The sequence below is a fragment of the Sminthopsis crassicaudata genome, chromosome 2, assembly GCF_048593235.1.
Source record: "Sminthopsis crassicaudata isolate SCR6 chromosome 2, ASM4859323v1, whole genome shotgun sequence".
Taxonomy (NCBI): domain Eukaryota; kingdom Metazoa; phylum Chordata; class Mammalia; order Dasyuromorphia; family Dasyuridae; genus Sminthopsis; species Sminthopsis crassicaudata.
Window position 1 is genome coordinate 606,063,397 of NC_133618.1, and position 18,100 is coordinate 606,081,496.

The window sequence follows — 18,100 nt, forward strand, 5'->3', positions numbered from 1 at the left end:
TTTATTTCTTTCTCAGTTTTTCCTTTTTGATCTGAGTTTTCTTGTGCAGCATGATAAATGTAGAAGTATGTATAGAAAAATTGCACATGTTTAACAGATATTAAATTGCTTGCTCTTTAGGGGAAGGGATGAGAGAGAAAGGAAAAAAAAATTGAAACTCAGGGTTTTGCAAGGGTGAATGTTGAAAACTATCTTTTTATGTTATTTTTAAAATTAAAAGCTATTATTAAAAATAAAATTTCTGGTATAGAAAATACTCTGTGTCAGAGTTGTGGAAGTCATAAATGATGAAAAATGAAGCTAATGGTACAGTAGTAGCTTAAACTTCTCAGAAATAAAACATTTTTAAAAAAAAGTCATCTGCTCACGTTTTTTCTGAACATATTTTATAGAAATCCAAAGGACTTCTTTGATGCCCTTCCATAAGTATGCAGTGTGCCAGAGTGAGAAGAGATGGTCATGAAACTAACAAGGCTGGTTCAGGTCCTTTCTCTGAAGGCTATGTGCCCCTGGGGATGTCACTTACACCTCTCAATGTTTTAATATATTAGAGTTAATAAAAACCTGGATCCAGTACCTAGCCTTATCATTTAGACACCACATATACATATGCTTCTTTATTTTCAATATATCCATTTTTTAATATAAAATTGGTCTCTACAAATGTACTAAGACTAAATGACTAAAGAGACTCTAAATTTAATGAATTATTAAAATCATATCTTAAATAATCAGGGCTAATATGAAAAGATGCTCCAAGTCATTATTAATTAGAGAAATGCAAATTAAGACCACTCTGAGATGCCACTATACACCTGTCAGATTGGCTGGAATGACAGGGAAAGATAATGCAGAATGTTGGAGGGGATATGGGAAAACAGGGACACTAATACATTGTTGGTGGCATTGTGAATACATCCAGCCATTCTGGAGAGCAATTTGGAACTATGCTCAAAAAGTTATCAAATTGTGCATACCCTTTGACCCAGCAGTGTTACTACTGGGCTTATATCCCAAAGAGATCTTAAAGAAGGGAAAGGGACCTGTATGTACAAGAATGTTTATGGCAGCCCTTTTTGTAGTGGCCAGAAACTGGAAAATAAGTGGATGCCCACCAATTGGAGAATGGCTGAATAAATTGTGATGTATGAATATTATGGAATATTATTGTTCTGTAAGAAATGACCAGCAGGATGATTTCAGAGAGGCATGGAGACACTTACATGAACTGATGCTGAGTGAAATGAGTAGGACCAGGAGATCGTTGTATACTTCAACAACAATACTATATCATGATCAATTCTGATGGATGTGACCATTTTCAACAATGAGATGAACCAAATCAGTTCCAATAGATCAGTAATGAAGTGAACCAGCTATATCCAGCAAAAGAACTCTGAAAGATGACTATGAACCACTACATAGAATTCCTAATCCCTCTATTTTTGTCCGCCTGCATTTTGGATTTCCTTCATCGGCTAGTTGTATACTATTTCAAAGTCCGATTCTTTTTGTACAGCAAAACAACTGTTTGGACATGTATACATATATTGTATTTAATTTATACTCTAACATATTTAACATGTATTGGTCAACCTGCCATCTGGGGGAGGGGGGAGGAGGGGAAAAATTAGAAGAAAAGGTTTGGCAATTGTCAATGTTGTAAAATTACCCATGCATATATCTGGTAAATAAAAACTATTATTATTTTTTAAATAAATAAATAAAGTAACTACTGATATTAAAAAAAGAAAAAAGAAATAATCAGGGCTAATGTTTATGAATTGAGCTAAGCAGAATAAATAATCAAGAGAAACTGTTACCTTTGTCTTCAAAAAATGGTGCTAAATTTTTGACTACTTAATAATTACCTTCCTGCTTCTTAAAAATTCTACTCAAATTGAAATTAAAATGACATAAGTATTATTAAAAGTTGCCCAAAGAACATTGCTTTCATTGAATGGCCCTAAGTTTCCAAGCTCATGCATGAAGTTAGGACCCACAAGCAGACCACAACTTTCCAAACCTCTATGGTTTTAGTGTAATGCGAGTTCTCAAGAGCTCTTTTTAAAGAGGAGGCAAACAAATATGTAGTTGACTTGATCAGGGTCACACAGCCAGGAATATAAGACAGGATTTAAATTCAGTTCTTCCTGACTCCAGAACCAGGGCTCAATTTACCATACTAATAAAATGTCTCCTGTTCTCCTTGAGAAGATTCTATTAGCTATCAAACTAACACAGGTCAGAATACCTCTAATGTGAGAACAAGAGATATGTGTATAACTAAGTTTCAGACATTGCATACATAAAAAATTATGTATAAGATATTTATTCTTTAATATTTATTATATTCTTCAATAAATTGTTATTACTGTTATATTATCTATTTATTTTTTATTCTTTAAATATTTAAAGACACAGATATTTGTTCTTTCTGTCTTATGTTTCTTGGCCTTGAGTATCTACTATCTATTTTACTGACAGCGAACTATTTTTATTGCGTATTAAACTTGTCTCTAATACTATATGCAATTGCCATGGTTGACACATGAAAACACAGAAACACAAAGTGAATTACATCAGAGGACTAGGAATAAACTCTAAAAAAAATGGTAGGCAAACATTTAAAATCATCGACTATCCCTTCCCCAAAAAAGAAGCGACTCATTTTAACTAAGTGTTTTTACCAAAATTAAAATCTGATTAGGGAATGGTCTCATAAGAATGTAGTAATATCTGTAGAGTCCTTATCCCAGGGGTTGGCCCAAAGACAAGGCACTGTATAAATACTTATTCCTTCTAAACACCCACTCTCTCTTTCTGTGCTCTCTCTCTCTCTTAGTGGGAAAATAAGTAAATAAAATGGTCCTGCACCTTCTGTTTTAGAAGTAGCTTTAAGGATTAAATACTCCAACATATAAGGTTAAAGTACATTAGTGGGTGGTAGTTTTTTTTGATGGCTAGATCAATATACTCTGTTAAAAGTTCTGTTGCACAGTGAAAATTTTAGCAACCTAAGATCTTTATGCCACATTCTGAAATCTGAGACAACAACCATTGAAATACAGTAGATTGCTGAGTCCTACTTGAATATACAACTGTGAAGAACAAAGCCTAGTTCTGACATATGTAAATGTGCCACAAATTGATGTCCTGAGTGTCACATTGCTGAACTATCACTGTCACTATGATGAAGACTAAGTTAAAAACAAAGCGAAGGGGCATCAAGGTGGGCAGTGGATAGAACACAAGGCCTGAAATCAGGAGGACCTGAGTTCAAATCTGGTCTCAGACACTTAACACTTCCTAGCTGTGTAACCCGGAGCAAGTCACTTAACCCCAATTGCCTCAAAAACAAACAAACAAACAAACAAAAAAAGTGAAGAGGGAATGTCCTGGGTAGGGGAGGAGGGAGGTTTCCGAGTTGCCGGAACATTTTCTAACCCTGTTCCCCTGACAAGGTCTAACCCCTGACAAACCTGTTCCAAATTTACTAAAGGGATGGTTGGGGTTTCCTGTAGCTTTCTCCAGCTGAAACAGTCTCCAGGCATCATTCATTACGTTCTTCTCATGTTCCGAATCAACTGCATTCACCTCTCTCTCTTTGCAGCTCTCATCAAACAAAGGACACAAGAAAAACTGGGCAAATCTAAAACAATGAAAAATGATATGGTTTAAGTTATTTAAAAATGAGCCCTTTTAAAACAATGCTATCTTTGATGGTCTTAATGGACAGAGAATACAAAAACAACTAAGCAGATTAAAAAGTACTATGATATAAGAAAAATAATATCTTGGAATATTTCATATCAAGAGTCATATCTCAGATGTTTCTTGAATAAAAAAAGTCTAAGCTATACTTATTCAGACATGTTTATGGTAATAACCTATAATTTAATGAATCTGTTTCAGAGCCTATGTGGGTACATTCTCTTTGGATCTACTTACCAAAATGAAAAAAATGTACTACTTATCAAAATAAAAAAACAATCAAAAGGTAATGATTCTATGGTCTACACCTCTATATTTTCACTAAATTTTGCACATTTTCTCAATTAGTCTATATAAGCATTTGTTAAACTCCTATTATAAGCTTAGTGCCAGAGATACAAAGAAGAGAAAGTCCTTGCCCTCAAGGAATGTACAGTTTTTGAGGGAGACATGAACAGCTGTATGTATATAAAGAAGATTTACATGGGATAAAATGGAGATTACATCACAGGGAAAGGCACAAGCATTAAAGGAAAAGTTTCCTTCAGAACATGAAACTTTAGCAGAAGCTGGGGAAACTAAGAGACAAAGACGAAGATAGAGAAGGCCTGGGATGAAGGGGAGCCAATGAGAACAGAAACGGAGAGGAAGCCAGACTTAAAGTCCATGAGAATAAGGTACAGTAAAACTGAAAAGGCAAGAGAAGCCTGGGCAGAAAGGGCTTTAAGACCTTTTTATATTTGGTCCTGGGGCCAATAGGGAGCTATTGTTCACTGCGAGAGGGGAGTGACATGATCAGACCAATCTGGATGCTGAATGCAAGATGGACCAGAATTAAGAGAGACTTGAGGCAGGAGGACTAATCACAAAGATCAGCATGAGGTGGCAAGGGCTTGCCCCAGGATAGTGGCAGTATCCAAAGAAAGAAGAGGCAGAAATATTCAGAAGATGTAGAGACAGCAAGATTTGTGGGGGGTGAGGACGACGCCTGAGCTGCCAGCTGGTAGACTGAGAGGTTGACAGAAATTCAATTTGGAACACCCTGTGCTTATGATGTCTACAAAACAGCTAAGTCAAGATGTCCAATAAGCAGTTGGAATTATGAGACTAAAGGCCAGGAAAGAGATCAGAGTTAGACAAATAAATCGAAAAGACATCTGCATTTACTACCAAAAGCATAAATTAATAGTAACCTACTTTTAAAAGCTCTATTAAAAAAACTCCAGAATCTAACATGAAACTTTAATGCTTTTCCAATTATATATGTCTATTTATTTCTATAGAGTATTTTAATTATATTTTTATAAGTCTTGTGTGTGTCTCTATGGCTCAGTTCCCAGAAATTTTCTATATTTTATATTTATTTTGGTTGGAATTTCTTTTCTCTCTTCCTGCTGAGTTTCATTAGTAGTATACATAAAGACTGATAATATTTGTGGGTTTATTTTATATCTTTTATATAGTTATGTTTTTTTGACTTTATAGAATTTCTTCAATAAACTCATAATAATCTTAAAAAAAAAAAACAACTCCAGAAATTCAAATAAAAAAACACCTTTATATGAGAGGAAATGAAGAAAAAAAGATAAATAACAATTAAATGGTGATTATAGCACTTTTTATATGCTGAGAGCTATGGATAGTTTCAAGAGTCTTATAGTAAAGTAAAGTAAATTTTACTTGAATAAAAAAGATTCAATAACATATGACATACAAAAATAATACATTAACTCCTCATGATTATATTTTGAACTACAACCAAGTAGATATAACTATCAAATTAATAATTTACCTAAGTCTTGTTTCAACTTAAACTATCTCTATCACAGTAACTCAAAGTTATTCATCTATTTTATAACAAAACTTAAAATTGATATTTTTTTTGAAAACCAGAATATCTGATTCTAATATTAGCTAATCTCCCAACAAAGCTGAAGAGGGAAGGGAACAAGCATTAATGGAGCACATACTATGTGCCAGGCATTGTCTTAGGGGTTTTACAAACACTATCTCCTCTGATCTTCAACCCTGTGAAATAGGTGCTATTTAACTGTTAAGGAAACAAATACAGAGAGATTGGATGATTTGTTAGTAAGATGTGAGGTTAGATTTGAACTTAAGTCTTCCTGAACCCAAGCCTAACATTTTCTCCTTTGTGTCAGTCTGTTGCAGCAAGGATGGGCCAAGACTAGAAGACACAAATGGCCCAGTGAGTAAGGCTAATAATCAAGTAGAGGACCTATAAGACTCTTGAAACTATCCATAGCTCTCAGCATATAAAAAAGAAATGCATCTCTGACTATTCTATGCAAACATGTATACTTTAAAAAATTTCATATATGTATATAATTTGAAAAGGTGCGAGGGAATTTACGTATTACTTAAGTCCAATTTATTTTACAGTTGCTAAGCTAAGACAGAGACCAAGAAAGTCATTTGTCCCAGAAGAAATATAGTGAGTATCATAGAGAGGATGAAGACCCCAACACTAAAGTCCCATGATCTTTCCACTTTAAATTGAAAACACCCATGTATCTAATGTATCTGTCGATGAAGGAACTAGATGTGAAATGCACCTGAGCACACCTGTAACATACTGGAGATTCATGTCCAACTATGTGCAAGTATGTCTATATGGACTTCAGTCCATACTGTGCTGGGATTCAGGAAGACTCAAGTTCAAAATATGGTCTCAAAGTTGCAACTCTGCCCCTCTCATCCTGACCACCTACTTTACTCTGTGTGTATACATGCATTCAAATATACTTGCACCTTCAAACTACATTCTTTCCTTTTAAAGTATGACTTTATTATGCAAAAGGATTTCTACTTAAAGTTTGGGCAAGATAAAAGTTACATTCATTTGTATGACACTTTATTCCATGGAAATTCAGAACATTTTCCTTAAAAAAAAAAAAGCAGAATTGAGCAAAGGATCCAATAAACTCTCAATATTAAAATCAGGTGCAGAATATATACTTAATAATATTCTTTCTCAAGATATGAACAACTAGGGCAGCTAGGTGGTGCAGTGGATAGAGCACAGTCCTGAAGTCAGGAGGACCTGAGTTCAAATCTGGTCTCAGACACTTAACACTTCCTAGCTGTGTGACCCTGGGCAAGTCACTTAACCCCAGCCTCAAAAAAAAAAAAAAAAAAAAAAAAAATATGTGATGATCAATTCTGATGGATGTGACTCTTTTTAACAATGAGGTGATTCAGGCCAATTCCAACAGACTTGTGATAGAGATAGTAAACTACATCCAAAGAGAGTATTATGGGGACTGAATATGGATCACAACATAGCATTTTTGCATTTTTTTGTTATTGCTTGCTTTTTTTCCTTTTCTTCTTTCTTTTTTGACCTGATTTTGCTTGTGCAGCAATATAAATATGGAAATATATATAGTAGAATTGTGCATGTTTAACATATATTGGATTACTTGCTCTCTAGGGGAGGGGTAGAAAGAAAAATTTGGAACACAGGCTTTTTGTAAGGGTGAGTGTTGAAAACTATTTTTGCATATTTTTGAAAATAAAAGGCTATTGCTAAAAAAATTAATAAATCAATGTTATTAGCTTAAAAGTGAACAAGTATTTAAAAAAAAAAAAAACCCTCAAGCAGTACTGCTCATCTTTTGAGCCAAAATGTATAAATATGAAGATAGCAAAAATAATAGCCATTGGGGGCAGCTAGGTGGTGCAGTGGATAGGGCACCAGCCTTGAATTCAGGAGGTCCCAAGTTCAAATCTGGTCTCAGATACTTAACACTTCCTAGCTGTGTGACCCTGGGCAAGTCACTTAACCCCAGCCTCAGAAAAAAATAAAAATAAAAAATAATAGCCATTGCTAATGTAACAGAAGTATGTAAAGTAGATCAATGCATAACAAATTCATGTTTACCTGTCCAAGGCCCCTTCCAGGTGTTTATGTGATACATCAAAGTAGTAGTTGGTGTGTTCTCCACTTGTGAAAGCATTTGAACTCCCTGCATGCTCACTGAGGAATTGGCTATATTCATTTTCTTTTGGATATTTCTTCGTTCCCAAGAAGAGCATATGTTCACAAAAATGGCTTAAACCAGCAATATTTGGGGGATCTGATAATGATCCTAGAGAAGAAATCATATAAAATTGAGTACTGAAATACAAACAAGTTTACAAAATTAAACAAATGTAATGATAATTATTGACCCATAAAATGGGAAATTCTCTCATAGTCCATTTGATACAAACCATAAGATGAAATCTACCCAACTCTCTCATACAATCCTCCCACAATGGGGCAATAAATAAATAATTATTTATTGGGAAGTTTTCCCTTAAGTTAAAGTCAGATTTCTCTCTCTTCAATGCCTATTTTTCACCCTCTTCCACATGACAACTTATCTTCTTTTCTCCATACTTGGTATCTTCAGTTCTTTCAAAAGATCTTTATTAGGCATAAATTTCACCAGACCTCTCACCATCCTGATTATCCTCTTCTGAACATGCTCCAATTCTGTCTGACTTTCCAAATCAATAAATAATCAAGAAGAATCCACTATGTGCTTGATACAGTTCTGGACTAAGGAAGAACTCTTAACTGAAACCAATGCTTTAAATGTGTTATAAGAAGGGAGCAAAACTAGCCCCTTCTGTGTTATGGACCCTCTGCCTTTTTTCATTGATATCAGAGGAAGTGGGGTGCTATGGTGAGAGAGTGCTGGGCCTGGAGTCAGGAAGAGCTAAGTTCAAACCCACCCTCAGATGCCCAGCAAGCCACTGGGAACCTCTGCTTTCAGTTCTTGCATAATAAGATGGGGATAATAATAGCACTTTGCTCCCAAGGTGACTGTGAGGAGCACAAGTGATAGTACAATGACTGGCACATAGTAGATACTTTTAAAATGTTTGTTTCCTTTCCTTCAGCTTTTTTTTTTTTTGGTTACCAAATCATATTGTTCACTGTCCCAGATCTTATAAATCACTCAAATCTTCAAGTCAAATATCCAAAATGATTAAAAATACCTTAAAATCACTAATAAAAATTCTAAGAAAATTCCAATAATCCAATCCTAGAATATTTAATACATGCTCAAGAACTCACAAGTAATAACAAACATGGGACTGAAACCCAGTTTTCAACTTCAAATTCATGCTTCATTATAGTAAGTTAAATGTATTAATTCCAAGAGTTCTTGATTAAGATTAATTCCAAGTATTAATTAATTTAATCCAAGAACCAAGTATTAATTACAGGAATTCCTTAAATGAGGGCTTTTATGTGAACTTTTAATTATTTGATTTACAAAAATTCAATTCATATACAACTTTACAGAAACACACCTACTGTATAGTATAACTTTTGTTTATATAGAAACACCTATATGCCTTAAAATTGAGTCTTTGTTAGCATTTCAATAGAAATAGATTCTGATGGAGAGAGACATCCGCAACCAGAAAGAGAACTCTGCTGAACGTGGATCACAACATAGTATTTTCATCTATTTTGTTTATTTGCTAGCTTTTGTTTCTCTCATTTTTTTTTCCTTTTTGATCTGATTATTCTTGTGCAGCATGATATTTCTGTATAGAAGAACTGCACATGTTTAACATATATTGGATTACTTGCTGTCTAGGAGAGGGGGTTGAAGAGAAAAGAGGGAGAAAAATTTGAAACAAAAGTTTTGCAAGAGTGAATGTTGAAAATTATCTGAATGTATTTTGAAAATAAAAAGCTAGTAAAAATAAAAAATAGAAATGGAAAATCCTATGTAAAACCTATAGCAGATTGCTTGCTATGTCTTGGGGAGGGGGAAGCTAAGGGAGAGGAGAAAAAAAATTCAAACTCAAAATCTTACAAAATAAATGTTGAAAACCATCTTTTACATGTAATTGAAAAAAAAATACTACAGAAATGTTTTTTTTAAAATGATAAAGAAACACTTTATATTGAAAACTGCCTTTATATTTAACTGGAGGAAAAAAACTATGAAAAAAATTAGTAATAAGGATTTGAAAAAAGAAAGAAATGTAGAAGTCGTAATAAGTTCCAGGACACAGTTAAAGAAACAAACAAAAATACCTATGTGTACATCAAGAGCTGCTGATGACTTATCTGTGGTAGGATCACTGATGAGGAGTGCCTTGATGCCATTTATCAACTCTAATCCACGGTATTCTCGTTTATCCTCTGGAGATTTGATAATGTGATTGACTATTCTTTTAACAGCAGGGTTATCCATTTTGCCGCAAGTCCCTCTTTGAAAGCTAAAACATGAGAAATTTAAATGTTTACATTTATTTTAATAATTCACTCAGAAAGCTAAATATTACAACATATCAGAAAATTACGGATTAATTGCAGAAGGTTTGCCTAAAACCTACATCACAGAATACAGGCCATTTTCTTGCCTCCCAAAAAATTAAAGAGTTGAATAAATGATTTAAAACCATCTGGAGTATAACCTACATTCAAAGGTCAATATAACTCAAATTAATCCATATAAAGAAATGTTTATGGAGCCAAATTTTTATTTATGATAGCTGAAGATTAAACCTGTTATAGTGCAGTGAGATTTGAAAACCTCAGGAGATTTACAAACTAAGTAACAACACAAAGCAAAAAGCAAAGGGGACAGAGAAGACCTTCCCAATAACATTAATCAAAAAGAAATTACCAGAAAATTTCCCACCAAGGGTAACATGTGGTTCTGAGGGATATACCAACTAACTGAAGAGTTAACAGAGACTAGGAAATATTTTTGAGAGTTATCTTATCTCAACCCCAAAGCAGCTTATTGCTGCTTACTTCAACAGGATTGGAGGACCATCTGAGTGTAGTGATAAAGGAAAAGGAAGGGAGAGGGGGAGAGAGAGGGGGAGAGAGAGAGAGAGAGAGAGAGAGAGAGAGAGAGAGAGAGAGAGAGAGAGAGAGAGAGAGAGAGAGAGAGAGTGTGTGTGTGTGAGGCAGCAATATGGTGGAGATATTTCACAAACACCTTTATTTCCAGGTAAGTAACCAGATGATCTTGTAAAACCAGATTAATACTTAATGAATTAGGAGAAGTTCAAGTAGGTCATGGATCATAAGCTATGCTCTTTTGGAATTGTAAATGTCCATATTGCAGGATCACCATTGCTTTTCTTTTCTTTTTTTTTTTGGGGGGGGGCATCTGAGGTAATTGGGGTTAAGTGACTTGCCCAGGGTCACACAGCTAGGCCGAGTTACGTGTCTGAGGCCAAATTTGAAGACAGGACTTCTTGACTTCAGAGCTGGCACTCTATCCACTACATCATCTAGTTGCCCTATATTACTGCTTTTCAAACCACACATACAACATAGCAACCTGAAACACTATTAACTGATGATTAGCAGATATGACTAAATATAATTTTCCAGAAAAACATGAAACTCAAAACCATTTTATTACATGCATGTGTCACTGGGATAAGCCACCGAAATCTAATTAAAAGTAAAAAGTGACAAAAGCAATGGCTAAGTCAATTAATTGTACATCATTTCATGATAGAAGGGATTTAATAAAGTGATGGTAATTTCCCAATAGAACCAGTATGAACGTATAACTTCTCAGACTTCCCAAGCAGGATGAGACCAAGAATCTCGAAAGCATCATAGATAAATGAACAGCAGCAGTCAAGAAATGAAAACCAGAGAAGGGATAAACCTTCAATGTATCAGGCTTACTTGGATGAATATGAGGTAACTGCAAAAAGTAATCATCCATAAAGCAATTTAGCTAGACTACATACCAGATGTACAACTTTTGTTTTAACAATCAACAAAAATTCTAGATATAAGGTCACCATTTACAAAGTTACAAATTCTAAAACTTCCATTCCCCTCATATTTTAACATGAATATCCATTTAAATTCACAAAGTGCCTCCTAAAATGCAGGAAAGCTCATTACAAGGGGAAAAAATCTACTCCCCCTTCCCATAATCTTAAAGTATAGATTATCTCTGATTCCCAATTTCTTAACCCATTTTTTTTATGTGATTAAACCCTAGATTTAAAGAACCCTTCTGATTGAGGCTTATTCATAAAAGTCCTCAAAATCCTTCCTACCACCACAATCATTAAAGTAAACAATAACAGAAAATTTAACCAAGCAAGACCCACGACCTACCCACCACAATCAAAAGAAACAATAAAGAATTTACCAAGCAAGACCCACGACCTACCTTTGTTTTTGCCAGTAATAAATATCTGTCTACACTTACCAAAGCAATTTAATTCATACCTTCAGGGATAAAGGAGGAAAGGAATAAGGATTCTCAAGTCTGCTCGGATGAAGTAACTCACCAACAGCTCACCAGCCTCAAGTATTTATGATCTCCTGAGGTCACCTGACTCAGCTGAGCCACTTGTAAGCAATAAACAAAAAGCCTTCACTAATAACTTTAAAAGAACAAGGGCTCTCCAAAAACTATAACAAAACAAGCACAAGTGCTTAAGGAAGTCAAAGTCAAAAATAAATAAATAATATTTTCTTTAAAAAAGCATTCAAAGTCAATGTCATATGCAAATTTATTTTATAGGGACTAATAGAATTATTTTTAATAGACCATATCACAATGTAAACTTTAAAATTCACCTTTTAGTGTGTCACTGCTTTGCCTTCCAACAGTTCAATTTCTGCAACATTTTTCAATTTGTTTTTTAAACTACTGGGTCTCCCTATTTCACCAAGGCTGGAAGTGCAGGGGCCCACTCACAAGTTGATCCCAGTAATGGTCAGAATGGAAGATCTGATCTATTCCATTTCCCATAGAGGCCAGTTTACCCCCTTTAGGCAACATAGTAGCTCCCCATTCTTGGAAACTCACCCACTGATGACAGACTCAATGCAGGTATCTCATAACTTAGCCCACTGCAGCTTAGAACTTCTGAGAGATCTGGTCTCCCCAATTGGAGTATAAGAATGTGGAGTATAAGAATGGAGTATATAATAATTGGAGTATAAAGAATGTGGAGTATAAGAATGCCCTACAAATGTCCCCTAATTCACCTAATTTTTATAAGTCTCTGTATATCTGTAAAAAACTAGTTGTAATTCTACCTTCAATTGTAAAGAATCTACCAATATTAGTACTGAAAAGAATATAAAATCACCAGTGAACATTCAAGCAAATGATCAAAAATCATAATTTTGCAAACAAATCCTTCCTCCTAGTGAAGCTAGATTTTTTTTAAGCAAAGTCCTAGGAACTAACAATGGTCCACAGACTACTCAAAGAAGTCAAGAGTTTATTCCAAAATTCATTAGATTTATAGCAAAGTTTCCTATCTAATGGAATAGAATAATAACTCAAATGCACATAGAGCTTTTCAAGATTTACAATTATCTCTTGCAAATCCCCTCATTTTAATGATGACAGCACTGAGGGTCAGAATCATCAAATGACTGCCCCCCTCCCCCACAGGCCCACTGTCACATTAAATACCAGAACCAGAAGTCTAACAAGTATCCTGAGTTCAGGACTAGGGACCCATGATCTTTTCAACATGTCACTATTCTCCCTTCTCTTCAAATTTACTAAAAAGCAGGGAAGCACAAAACAATTTTATAGGACCACTGTTGTAGATGAAGTCCATTGTTCTAAGGGAGGCTGCCTACAAGTAAAGGGGAGGAGAAACAAGGAATCAAAGACCTCATTGAAGATCAAATTTGGTGATTTTCTATGTCCCCCCACCAAAAAACTATGATTTTTTTTTTCTTTCCTTTTCCCAAAAATGACAAGCGTTAAGAACATGACTGCTGAATGAATTCAAAGGACACTTTCTCAGGATATAAGTGATACCATGGGGCCTTTCATCAAGTTAAAGTGATTTGGGGACTAATAATTTTTGAGACCCACTAAGGCATAATTATTCTTTCTCTTCCAAAGAGATATGTTCACAACATAAAATTGTGAAATCTTACAACTTCCAAAGGCCATCCTACAAATGGAATCACAGATGATAATACCAGTTAGTACTGATACCTTCTGAGCAAGAATCAAGAAAAACAGGGCCTGACAAACAATGATGGGCCATTTAACAATCATCAGATAGGTATACACATGCTTATTGATGATAAACATTCTTGGCCACATTAAAAAATAGCGAACACTTGAAGCAGAGCTATGACTCAGCCAAGTTAATAATAATAGTAAAATATGATGATTTTTTTTTCAACTGAAATTTATATGTAAAATGTAGGTTTTCCACAGTTATTCATCACTTTAGATTTAATAGTGCTCTGGATCATAACTGTTATTAAAAATAAAATTATACCACCAAACTTTACATTAAAATAGTGTCAGGTAAGAGCAAAATGCCAAATCAATGAAGAAATTATTCCCTCCCTACCATTAGTCAACACTGTCATCAACATGTCCCTCCCAGGAAGTGAAGAGCAGGATCTTTGTATTTTTGAACAACAACAACAAAAAAAAAAAAAAAAAAAACAACCCACCTTAACTCTAAACTTTGGCAGGCTAAAATGCTAAAATGTAAAATTAATTCTATAGACAGAAGTCGTTTTCTTTAAATGCCCCCAGACCTTTGGGAGAAAGGTTGCTTTAAACTTAACTATTACACATTTCTAAAGATACTAGGTTCATGAGCAATTAAGGGTTCTGAGGTTTTAATCAACAGTCTAAATTCATAGTCAAAACTTGCGGTCAGATATTATCTCATTGGATCCCTAAAATACTTTATCCACTCCAGTCAGGTGCATGCTCATTTATCTCTGTCTGAAGGCTTAGTTCTACCCAAATTCTGAGCTTAGTTTTGGCATAGAGGGAGTCCACAATGCAGAAGTTGTTGGCTAAGCATCAAGACAATTCCTGCTGTAGGTCATCCATCCAGTTTTGATTCTAGTTCTCTGGAGACCTAGATTCATGACCTAACTTCTCTGTATCCTTATTCTCACTACCCAATCCCTGTAAACACTTGCTTGGGCTTTCCAGATCCCTGCCCTCTACTTATCCCTAAAACTACCCCCACCTAGACTTCTCCAAGGACTCCAAAGCATGTTTCATTGCCTATGTTGATCTCAAGATTCTTCTTGACCCAAAATTTTTGACTCTTTCCTTTTCACAGAAAAATTTAAATGCAAAAAGCAAAATATACAGGATAGCAAAGAAGTCCATTGTATTTTACAATTGTTATTCAAAATAATTTTTAAAAGCAAGTTCACTGACCAAGTTAATAACTTTTGCAAAAGAGCTACTTACGACTCCTAGCTGCCCAGAAACTAATGCTTCCTAAAATTATATTTTCATCATGTAAAATTAATGGAAAATTATAAAATATTTTTTCAAAATTCAGACAAAACCCAACAGAATACATTAACAAATCATGCACAAAACTGTATAAAGTTTCATTTATCAAGAATCAAAACTAGAAAGCTTAAATTAACTAGAACTATGTTTCATGTAAGAAAGCTAGTTTATACAGTTTAAGATATTATGCCCTTTCATATCTTATATTTTTATCAAAAAGAAAAAAATACAAGTAGATAAAATTTTAAAAGAAATGGAATAGGGATAGTATCCAGATTCCATAATTTCTCTGTATAGGAAATTTACTGTGGAAACAACAAGCTTTTATTAAGTATCCATGTGTCAGGAACTATACTAAGTTTGGGGATTAAAAAAAAAAAAAAAAAGATCAAAACCAAACAAAAACAAAACAAACAAAAGAAAAGCAATCCCAATTCTCAAGGACTAAATCTAATACAAGAGATAACATTCAAACAACTAGATATAAACAACTTAAAGAGAAAATGGAGACTGGAGACCATCTCAAGGGGAAAGGTACTAAGACTAAGGAGGACTAGAAAACACTTCTTTCAGAAGACGGGATTAGAGCTGGGCCTTGTAGGAAATGAAGGAAGCTGGGAGGCAGAGATGAAGAGGGATAGAGTTCCAGACTCAAGGGGCAGCCAGTGAAAATGCATTTGGGAGTTGGAGTATTGTCTATGAGAATCAGCAAGATCACAGAATTGGTGAAAGTATTAGAAAAGCCTAGGAAGTAGGAAGGGCCCAGGCTAGAAAGGGCTTTAGTGGACTGGAGCAACTGCCAGCTGAATGAATGGGGAGATGAATGGGATGACCTGGTCAGATATACAATTAAGAAAGATTAATTTGACATCTATTGGATGCAAATGACAAGTTATATATAAATTCGGTCTTACAAAGCTGTCTGAGGAACAAAGAGATTGAGTGGCTGGCCAACGGCCACATCAGGGGCAAGACCTGAACCTACGGTTTTGTGACTCCAAGGATAACTTTCTTCAACAAGCTAATATTAAGCACTTTATTAAAAAAAATTTTTTAATGCCAGTACAGATCCAACAGTCACCTATACCTTTATACCTACAATACTGTACAGAGATCACATATTCAAAATGATGGACTTGACAAGATGCTAACATATATGTGCATCAAAGGAATTAAATCCAATAGTAGGTTAGCATAAAGTACTGCTGGCTTAAGCTTCATAATATTACTTGATACCAGAAAGAATTGGGGGAAAAAAAGTACCTCATACCTTTTACTGGAGAGGTTGGGGACTATGGGTAGGGAAAGTTGCACATATGTTCTTAGACAGTCAATCTCTTGGTCGATTTTGCTGATTATTCCTTTTTATATCTTTCCCAAAAAAGGAAGGCATGCTGGGTAATGGAAAAGAAACAAATATATTCATAAATGCATGTGATATAAAAACAAAAGTCATCCTCATTAAAAAACAATAGGAAACAAAACTCCCCTTTTAAAAGAATGCCAGGTTTTTCCATTCAAAAACAGCCCAGGTAGATAGGATTTTATCAATTTTTTTTTTTGGTCATCTCAAGTGGAATAGTATTTGTATGAAAGTAAACAGATAAAGCTATGAATGAGATGCCTAGTAACAAATAATCCTTTAAAATTTATACCACTTGAATATTTGAGCTATGAATGAGATGCCTTGTAATAAATCTTTTAAAATTTACACCACTTGAATATCTGATTAAAATTGTTCAAACAGCACCCCCTCCACACACAAAACACTGTACTTGCTTGCTAAAATGGAGAATCTGAATAATAATCGACCTATTGTTCTGACTATAGGAGACATGCTTCTGGAAGTTTAAAGTAGATAATCCCTGTTACTAATATGTTTATAACTTAGTCTAAATTATTTGAGCTTATTAGTTCACATATATGGATATTATATGTGGATATATGGAAATCTGTGGTTCATTTTCTATGATTAGTATAAATATCTAAAGAATGTTCATACATATATGATATTTTTAAAATGTATAAAGATATGCATTGTGTTTATACAAAATAAAAACTGGTCTCTAAACAAATTAGAATGGTACTCTGGTATTAACCCATGTGCTTGGATGTTCTCTAAATTTCTACTTCAGTAAATGGACAGCAGCTCTCCATTACCCCCAAGATCAACTATCAAACTCTGTCTGCTTTTTAAAGCCCATTATATTCTAACCTCTTTTCTTACTTTAGTCGTCTTATACCTTAGCTTTTAATCTATGTCCTTTACAATCCACTAACCCTAGTTTCTTTGTAGATGCCCAAACAAAACCATCTATTTTCCCCTGGCTATCCCCCCATGCCGGAATACTTTCTCTTCTCAACCTAGATTCTTCAGATAAAATCCCATTTCTAAGAGAAACCATTCCTACTTTCTTTCATGGTAGTGCCTTCACTCTACAATTACTTCCAATTTCTTATCTTTTCAGTTTTTGTACAAAGTTGTTTACTTATGTTTCTTCCACATTAGAACATGAGCTTCCTAAGAATAAAATTTTTCTTTCTTTCTTTTTTTTTTCCCAGTGTTTAGGGACAATAATGAGGATACAGACACTTAATGTTTGTGGACTTGATTTTTCACCTTTACAAGATTACAAAAATACCTGTGTAAAGGATTCTTTTAGCACTATCTGTATTTGTACCAGAATGGGCTCCTTTATCCAATTCTACTCCCGATTCTTAAGAGAATTTTCCAAATATTTGAAAGGCTATGAGGCAGATCAGGAACTGTTGTACAGTAGATACTAATGTCAAGGAGTGGAAAACAAAAAAAGCATATTCTGGCCAGGCAGATATGGTTTTTGAAAAATTAAAAATAAGAAGGTAGATCATGTTAAGGTGTGTAAAGCACAAAAATGAAATATTTCTCATTTTCACAAATATTTCATTTTCTCACCACTTTACAGTTGAGGAAATTGAGGCAAATAAAGGTAATCTATCCAGGGACAGACAACTAGTACTTCAGGCCAAATTTAACTTGGACTTTCCTGACTTCATGTCCAGCACACGACATATCGTGCTACCTACATGATGAAAGAAATATAATTATGAACTGCTTTGGGAACTTTCTG

At 34.5% G+C, this 18,100-nt stretch overlaps 1 protein-coding gene across 6 annotated transcripts in view; it reads right to left on the reverse strand.

Annotated features, from left to right (window-relative positions):
- Nucleotides 1–18,100, reverse strand: part of IDE (insulin degrading enzyme) — a 101,383-nt gene that overhangs the window by 73,010 nt on the left and 10,273 nt on the right. For 3 of the 6 annotated variants that reach the window (XM_074295869.1, XM_074295871.1, XM_074295870.1), the window contains exons 2-5: nt 16,261–16,384; nt 9,782–9,966; nt 7,619–7,826; nt 3,483–3,652 (exon numbers count right to left, since the gene is read on the reverse strand). In XM_074295869.1, the coding sequence (XP_074151970.1) occupies nt 3,483–3,652; nt 7,619–7,826; nt 9,782–9,941 (538 nt within the window). In that variant the 5' untranslated portion in view covers nt 9,942–9,966; nt 16,261–16,384. Of the gene's footprint in view, nt 1–3,482; nt 3,653–7,618; nt 7,827–9,781; nt 9,967–11,962; nt 12,011–16,260; nt 16,385–18,100 lie in introns of those variants that run through there. The other 3 variants (XM_074295874.1, XM_074295872.1, XM_074295873.1) reach the window with 2 other exon arrangements.